This window comes from Psammomys obesus, unplaced genomic scaffold (genome assembly GCF_907164565.1).
Source record: "Psammomys obesus unplaced genomic scaffold, mPsaObe1.curated_primary_1811, whole genome shotgun sequence".
NCBI lineage: Eukaryota > Metazoa > Chordata > Mammalia > Rodentia > Muridae > Psammomys > Psammomys obesus.
In genome coordinates, this window is record NW_026595981.1 from 4,928,344 (window position 1) to 4,937,703 (window position 9,360).

General features: G+C 39.6%; 1 protein-coding gene across 1 annotated transcript in view; it reads right to left on the reverse strand.

Annotated features, from left to right (window-relative positions):
* Window positions 1-1,249: 1,249 nt before the first annotated feature.
* The window catches only part of Wsb1 (WD repeat and SOCS box containing 1), a 19,110-nt gene continuing 10,999 nt past the window's right edge, over window positions 1,250-9,360 (reverse strand). Inside the window, exons 5-9 of the mRNA XM_055619938.1 lie at window positions 9,095-9,195; window positions 6,650-6,822; window positions 5,988-6,101; window positions 4,843-4,950; window positions 1,250-4,403 (exon numbers count right to left, since the gene is read on the reverse strand). Coding sequence (XP_055475913.1) covers window positions 4,244-4,403; window positions 4,843-4,950; window positions 5,988-6,101; window positions 6,650-6,822; window positions 9,095-9,195 — 656 coding nt within the window. The 3' untranslated portion in view covers window positions 1,250-4,243. The remainder of the gene's footprint in view (window positions 4,404-4,842; window positions 4,951-5,987; window positions 6,102-6,649; window positions 6,823-9,094; window positions 9,196-9,360) is intronic.

The window sequence follows — 9,360 nt, forward strand, 5'->3', positions numbered from 1 at the left end:
CCAAGGGAGAGCTACACAGTAAGACCCTGTCTCCAAAGAAAACAAAACAAAAACTCAGGCAATCAAATCTGAACGTCAATAATCTCTTGCCAGTTTTCTAAATGGCATGTCTTTGTGGCAAGGAATATACAAGAAAAAGCACCTCCAACTAAAATCACATGGCTAGAATCTGACCCAAGAGCGAGCCCAACCACCTTTTTTTCTGCCTTCCTTTGGGCATGTAGAACCGCCACCCTGTTACTAACCCCCCTTCCCCTCTAACACAAAAGGAAGCTCAGGCATGTTTGCATCTGTCTTACACTCTGATGAGTCTCTTTCCTATGGCTCTGAGGCTGCAAACAGTTGGGGCTATCATAAGCATAGCATGGATCATTCAACTAAATATCTTTATATGACTGGTATTTGGTATGGTTCTGAAAAGTAAATAGTCATGTGGAGATTAAGTATAATTTTTTTTACATCCTATTTTTTATATATTTAAAATCTAATTTTTAAAATTTAAGCATTTTTAAACTCTTTTGTTGCTTTTCTTTTTCTTTTTCTTTTTTTTTTTTTTTTTTTTTTTGAGACAGGGTTTCTCTGTGTATAGCCCTGACTGTCCTGGATTCACTTGGTAGACCAGGCTGGCCTTGAACTCGGAGATAAGACTGCCTCTGCCTCCTGAGTACTAGGATTAAAGCACTACCACACCCAGCCCTTTAAATCTAATTCATTTTAATTATAGTAGATATATAAGTGAAATGGGGGAAAAAAAAAATCAAACCGTAAGAGGTAGAGCTGTCTCTGCTTCTTGTATAACACAGATTCCACTTGAGAAATTACTAAGATTCCGGCTTTCATAACTATTTCCACCTACTTTAACATAGCCAACAAGAAGAACATCCAAATATTCTCAGGAGATGGTCAGATCCTTGAGACCATAAAAGGCTATAGTATTTGCCTTCTCCGAGGACCCAGACTACCATTTAACCAGCAGGTTTAATTTGAGCTGTTTCTCTAAAAGATATTTTTTTGCTCAGAAGCTGTTTCCCTTTCTTGCACAGCATTAGACGCGTCTAAATAAGTACAAGTATGGCAGTGCCCCCAGAACACAATGGTGGAACCCAGCAGCATGCCCATGCTCAAGAAGCAATGCCTTCCTGTTGCATGGTTTCTTCCTGTTTTTTACCTTGCATGCTGGTGGGCCCACCATTAAATTTATAGTGAAGCTAAACAAAGGCATTATACGGCACAACACATGAGAGAAACATTTGCAGTGTTATTTTTGTCTTTTAATTAAAAAACTCAAAGATATAAAACAAGCATTTTACATAATACATACATTCTCAACATCTGCAGATGAGATAAATAAAAAGCTGAAGCGGACATATTGTACTGATTCTCTTTGGTAAGTTACCAAGATTATCTTCAGCAGAAACAGAATATATGTTAAAAAAAAAAAAGTTTTAAAATAATTGTCCCTTAGTAGTAACAAAATATTCAGCAATAATACAGTAGAATATATATTTCAAATTGACAAAAATGCATAATACTTTATTCTCTGAGCGGTAAGTAGCTGCTTTCCAAAATTAAGGCCTACAGAGATATCACCTTTCTCTAGCTACCTTTTTCCTGGCTCATTTTTTAAATGTCACATTCAAACTCCCTGACACAATTCTTTGAGAAAAAAAAAAAAATCTTTTTCATATACAAAAACTCTCCCTAGTCAGTTCAACACCACCCATCCTAACCAATTCCATTTCCTATGAAGCAATTCTGCTTTAATTCAGCGTCATCTGTTGGTGTAATGTTCTTGTGGAATGTGTACAATTTACCCTTGTTCATTCAAATGCTGATTCCCCCCCACCACCACCACTATCTGGTTTCACGACATTTCAAAATTTTCCAGACATTTCATTGTCTGCCTGAAGTTTGTGTAAATATGTTCTCTGTGTTGCCAATAAAAACAACCAACCAATGCTGAGCAATGGAGAGAATAGGGTGGGACATCCTGGTCCTGAGGGGAGGAGAGAACCCGAAAGGAGAAGACCTGGAAACTGGAAACATCAGGAGAAATGGAAGGGACCTAAGATAGGACTAAAAAGCAAGTATAATGTCAGAAATCTGAATGGGAGAAAAGTTATGCAGGCTTGGAGGTTTAAGATGGAGTAATTATTGCCCAGCATCGTGCTCTTAGCTAATTAAATAAATATCCTAGTCTTTATGCGGGGATTTGGGTATGTAGCTGGTTTAGTTATAACTGCTGTTTAACTAAAAGATAAATCAGTATTAAATATTAATAATAATCAACAAACATCTAAACTCAGTGCCCCCAAATAAAAAAGAATAAAAATTCCACTGAATTTGCCTCCAAACAGCACATATAGTTAGGAACTAAGTAACAACCATCCTACTGGTTTAAAAGTTGGTCTCTTGCATTGCAGGTGCTTGCAAATGCTTGAATCAGGGCTGCTCACAATCCATTCCTTCTAGAAGGCATTGAGGACCTGAGGGGGGGTGCTGGGAGCAGGTCGAACAAGCTTGTTTCCACATTCAGGACCGTCCATTCGCTGAACAGGCGCCGAGAGGGCTCTAAGTGAGGGAGGTAATCACTAAATTGAGATAAGGCATAATTCAAGACCATGACATGCAAGAAGCCATGTGGCACTGAGTATGCTTGTACTGTTTCTCAAACCTAGACAGGGAACTTTCATGACTGATCAGCAAGTGATGGAGTTGACACAGAACAGCTTCGGAGATGAAAATGTTGACCTAGCAGATGTGGCATGGTTGATGGGCTTGGTTGGACCTGCCTGGCAAAATGCATTCCCAGTTCAACTGCTCCACAAGGTCATTAACATTCAACCCCGGGAACTGGGAGCCATGGATGCATCATCTGGCAGCACACGGGCCTCAAGACAGAATTTCAGGTGTGCCACCAGCTGGAGTATCAAACCCTCCTGGCAATGGGGACCTGCAACATGGGCACTGGCACCCTACATGACACCTGATGTAACCAATGGCCAACCTGTAGGACCAAGAGGTGCTGCAAGCTGTCGTGGCTGCCTTACTTGTCCTGGTGTCTTGCACGTAGGCTGCATCAGCTGCACAGAATCACATCACCAATCTGTTGCCCCGGCTGTTGCAATAACAAATGGTGGGAATGTAACCAATGCCAGAGAAGGAAGATTCTGACAACCTCCACATAAGACAAGGGTTGACAATCTTGACATTGTTTGAGACCAAATCCTGAGAGTCTGAGACCATCTGATAGTCCACTGGCAGCATGGAAACTGCCGCACAGACTTTAAGCAGATGTTTAACTGGATCGGGGAGGCTGTTATGCCTCATGCCCTGCACTTGGGGTTTCTGTGTCAACAAACAATTCAAGTGGTAACTGGCATTGTGACACCACTGTGTGCCATCGAGGCTTCCCATGGTTAGCCTTGCTTGATCTTATTCGTGCCTGAACAGATACGGATGAGTACACTAGTGTGCTAGCCTTCAGCCAGCACAGCAGGGAGGGTCAAGCTCAGGGGGTCACTGGGCAGGCTGGGAATCTGCTCTGTATGTTCAAGACTGCAGAGTTCATGAACCTGCTATATGTTGCACTTCAGTTAACTATCAAGGTAGATGGGAACCTGTCCATGTGACGGTATTGGAGCTAGGACAACTACACCGTCCAACAAGACAGTAATTGATGCTTGGGTCCCAGAATATACCATTCAGCACACAATGTCTGCCTGATTTCAACCTGCTGATGGACCTATACCAGAACTGGCTGCCATTTATGATCTAGCTATCTAGGCACGTGCCACCTTCATTGAGAGATTGCAACTAAAACTACCTTGTAGGGCCCAAGTTAAGGTTTACTGTTTTCAAAAAACAAAACAAAACAAAAAAAACCAGCACATATACACACCGTGGCTCTACTAAAGCTATATATACAGGTCAGAACTAAGAATTAGAAAACTAAATGGGCACATTCAATACATAGCAGCTCATGTCTAAATACATACATGTATGTATATGTTTTCACAGTTAATCTTTTTAAAAAATTACATGATACGTTCAGAAATATTTCTCCTATGGTCTATAAATAATGCTTTAAAAGTCCAATTAATAAAATGAAGTATAAGAGTTGATCAAGTTAAATACATATTCCGAGCCTTCAAGAACAGATGCTTGAGCTGGTAAAGCTTTGAGGTGTGTTTTGTAAAGGATGTTCTGTCTGGCCCTACCAGGAAAGGCAGCACACTTCCTTCTAAATCCGGTAGGAGAGAAACTCCAAAACCTTGGAAGGAACGGGCAGTTTCTGGACTTCTTGGGTAGACATCACTCTTCGGATTGACATGCGACATAAATGTTGAAGGCTAGGGACTTGCCTTGGAGTGGCCCAAAAATATACACTTCCATCATGTGTCCTTTAGAGAAATGGGAAAAGAAAAAAAGGCACAGTCATCCAACTGCATTTATCCCATGTCCCTACAGCTGTATATCAGATTCACACATTTCACCTCAAACCTAATAAGCACTAGCCAATGCACTTCAGGACAAAGTAGTAATAATAGGATTATAAACAGTTTGTCTAGGAAATGTACAGAACCTTCTCTGTTAAGAAACAAGAAGAGAGGGGGCTGGAGAACTGACTCAGCTGTTAAGAGTGCTCTACGCTTTCCCAGAAGACCGGGATTCAGTTCCAGCTCCTGCGTGGTAGCTCACAGCCACCTATAAGCCCAGCTCTAGATCACACCTGCTTCTGGCCTCCGCAGGTGGTGCTGCGTGCACAGGCATGCAAGCAAAATACCCATACACATAAAAACAAATCTTCAAAAGAGAAAGAAACAAGAAAGGCATATTTACCCAGCAGCTAAAACACTGCCATCAGTAGAAAAGGCACAGCAAAGACCATTGCTTAAAGGTGCAACGTTTACTGGACAATCCTCATCAATTCTCCAGAACCTCACCATTCTGAAAGGGAAATAAGTGACCTAGTGAGTTGAGGAAGTCAGAAAGCAAAGCTGTATTCTGCATCAGAGTACATGCACACAAATCACTCTCAAAGATCATGGCAACTTTGATTGAGGCAGACTCAAATGTAACCCAGGCCAGCATCAAACTCTTGATCTTCCTGCTTTTACTGCCCAAGAACTGGGATTACAGGCTTGTATCCTCTCCATCCAGCTAATATAACTTTGTGTTTTGTTTGAGATAGGGCCTCACTACATAGCCCAAAATGGAATGCTTCAGCTTCCCAAGTGCTACAATTTAGGCATGAGCCTCCATATTCTTCCTATACTATTGTGCTTTATATACAGACTATTCCAAAGAAGTTACAAGGCGTGGCTTGGTAATCTCAAGTGTTTCATCTATAATGTTCAAAACTGGAAGTGTTCTCATTTTCTTTTCTTTCTTTCTTTTTTTTTTGGTCTTTCAAGATAGGGTTTCTCTGTAGCCTTGGCTGTCCTGGACTCACAGACCAGGCTGGCCTTGAACTCACAGAGACCCGCTTGCCTCTGATTCCCTGAGTGCTGGGATTACAAGTGTCTGACACCATGCCCAGCTGAGGATAAAGCTCATTTGGTAAAGTGTCTACCTAGCATGCACACAGCCCTGGCTCCATTCTTATTTTCTTTCAAATAAACACAATCTGCTTTACTCTTTTCCACATTTGCTTAACCTCAAAAGCAGTGGCTACCAATTTATAGGTGTGTACCACCACAGCCAGCTAGGTAAAAAGCAACACTTCCTAAGGTGTTGTTTAGAGACATTAGAGCCAGTATGGTCCATACTGAATTCCTAGCACTCAGAGGCAAAGGTAGAAGAATCTTAAGTTCAAGATCAACTTGGCCCACACACTAAGACCATTTCAAATACAAACGAATAAACAAAAATTTAGTTTAACAGAGGTGTTATGAATTAAAACATGCTTTCACTTGGTAGCAGGATGAAAAAAAAACAAACCTTAAAAGTATGAATAAAGTAAAAACTAGACTCCATGTACTTACTTATCATCGGCCAGGCTGGCAACATGCAGTCCGTCATGACTGAAAGACACAGCTCGTACCCATCGGTCATTTGCTCCTCCAGCAAATATTGGAGTAGGTGGGGGAAACAGGTGCCTGGGGTCAGACATATTCTCAGTGGGTTTCAGAATCAAGAAACAAACAAAATGGCCTTGGTATCAAGCTCACTGGCCTCTGATAAGGTTTAAAGTAGGGCCTCTCTGACACAATTAACCCCAAGGAAAGTGGTTACAGTTCAGCTAAATGCAATAGGAAGTATATGTTCAGTCAGAGGAGGACCGTCCCCTAAGGACTATCCTTTAGCCAAGGGTATACAGGAATCTGCTTCCCTGCTAGAACTGACAAAAGTGAGAGCTTCTGAAAGAACTGTTCACCTTTTTCACAACATTGACAGCATTTAAGTCCAACTTCTGTTTATCAATTTTCCCCAAGCATAAAACTCTAGCATATTATCATTTCTACAGACCCAGACACTCTTAAATACCAAGACCCACTGAGTATATCTAAAGCTTTATATTATTCAAGTGTTCACATAATGAGATTAATTTCACATTTTGTTAAGTGAGTCTAATTTTTCACGTCTTCAAAGCTATAGTGACAGTCAGTGTTGGATTACAGATGGAAATCATTCATGTTGTGCTCACCCGAATTCCATCAGAATGTCTCCGGTGTACGGGTCCCATACACACACACGAGTATCGTAAGATGCAGTAGCAAGCAATGCCCCATCAGGAGAAAAGCCACAAGCTACAACATCATGGTGATGCCCTTCTAGCCTCCTTATCATGGTGTATTTATCCATATTCCAAAGGAAGACCTGAAATAATAAAATGGCAAATGTTATAGTTTCACTCAGACACACAGAGGACAAAGGGGCACATCTTACACTACAACTGCTACTTTAACATTATATTAAATTAATTACAAATTATGAGTAATTTAAAGAATATGCTCAGTGTCATAGATTAAAAATCAGTCTTTAAGTTAATTAAAGCAGACATGCAAATTTCTATTTCAAATGTTTCTGTTAAATGTTAATTTAAAAAATAAGCCTAAAGGGAAAATAAAGGCAATGCAATTTAACCACAAATACGGAAATCCATTTATTCAAAAAAACTAATTAACTAAAATATATGGAAATAAATAGGGTTAAGTATTACAAACCCCTTTCTCTTTTTTTCCAGAAACTACTATTTTTAAAAATATATACAGACAGAAAATGTAATGTTAGCAAATTGTTACTCCATTGGCATCTCCCTTTGAGATAATCACTTGTTTACAATAGGCTTGGGTCACCACGAGAGCCTAGGAAGAGAAACAGATACTGCAAGCAAAGAGAATTTTCACAGCCAAACGTTTTTTGTTTTTTGGCAAACAAACAAGAATGTTAAACCACATTACAAGTGAAAATGCTATTTTATGAAAATAATTACAACATTTTTTTGGTAGCAAGATTTAATACTTTCTTTCCAAAATGACTATAATCAATAAGTTATTTTCAGCATAAAACAGTTAAATTACTAAAAATAAGTTCACGTACAGTTTAGATTTTAAACATCCAAAGACCATGTGCAGAAGGTTCTCAATAACTTTTGCTGGTTGTTTGCTTTGAGGCAATGTCTCACCAAGAGGTCCAGGCTGGCCTTTAAGTAGCCCAGGCTGGCCTTGAATTTGTGGTCCACTTGCCTTGGCCTCTCAAGTGGCTCTACACAGGACTTTAGGGCTGACTGCAGTCTGTTAGGTTAAACATAAGCTTGGAGGTTACAGCAAGCCTAGTGAGGCAGCTTCCCTCCTTTCTGCACATTTTTTCCACAGGAAAGTTAAGTACAGTAACTGGGTCAGTGATTTAAGATACTGCCAGCATCTCAAGAACTCCAAAAAACAGAGAAAGTACTCAAAAACCAATTACTTTACATTAGCATGAATTGCGTTCACTTGTCAGACTCTCAATTCCATCAAACTGTAAGATCAATTTACTCAGGAGTCTGGATTTTACTGTGGGGGAAATTATTTTTAAGGAAAAAGAAAAGAAAAGAAAGAGAAGCAGAAAGTGGACGTCGACCAGCACCTGTGTACGTACAGTACACCTTGCAGCCGAATGCAAGGTTACTTCATCCTACGGTAAAGGTCGCCCCCAGCCCGGTAGCCAGAGATGCCACTCTTTCTGCCCAGCTAACACCATTGTGCGCCTGTGTGCGAGTGGTGCCAGCATAACCTCAATCACACCAATATTGCTGCCACCACCTGTGACAGGGAAAGCAAGAAGCATATGGAAAACACACAGCCTAAAAGAGCAATGTCAACATCTAGCTTGCTTTTATGATTAAAAAAACAAAAACAAACCTAAGCTATTTTGTTCTAAACTTCTAACATTCACAAGTATCATCTCAACATACTTTTGGTAAAATAAAAATGTGTTTTCTTGCCACTACCCCCCCCCCCAGTCCAAAAAGTATTGTGATCATACACATTTTTGGAGTTTAGCCAGTTAAACAGATACTCAATGCTGCTAAGCTCCTAAAGGTACATTAACTCCGAGCTAGTAAACTGACAGTTCACTAAAAGCACAACCCTGGACAATCACTACTTCAGCTTCTACAGGAACATTGTAAACTATGCAGCTGCATCTCTCACTTACTCTAGCACATACATGAGTGATCATTTTATGATGTTTTTAAATTACTTTTTTTTTTTTTTTTCAGTTAAATGTCCAGAATCAGCTGGGACTCAAATCTTAAAAAACAAAAGTAAAAAACACAACAACCCCAGCAAACTGGACAAAACAAAAACACAGCAAATAATTAGGAAAAAAATACCTTAAAAATGAACTAGATTTTGTTTATAGCACAGTAAGTGTTCCTAGATTTCACAAAAAACTAACTTCATTTTATAAACATCTCTAAAAGCAACTCAATTTCTCAGTTAATAAATAACTAATTTTCTACATGCAAATTCTCTCCATCATGAAATAAAGCATTTAAGATATTCATGACACCGAGCACAGACTTAATAGGTTACTTAGATTTAAAATGATTAAGCATACATTATCATCCAATTCATGACACATGTACGAGAACTTTGACACATACTGCTTTACTGGCTCCAACTGAACACAGCATAGAAGAGTCGGGAGAGAATGCACAACTGTACACCCAGTTCTGGTGTCCCCGCAATATTTTCATCATGTTTCCTGAACAAAAAAGACAATTATCTGTGTCAGGAGAATGCATTTCAAATCAGTAACTCCTTGACTGATAGGACAGTAGCCTACAGTTATTATAAACTTTTACAGCTGGAAAAAAGTAGATAGATAGATAGATAGATAGATAGATAGATAGATAGATAGATAGATAGA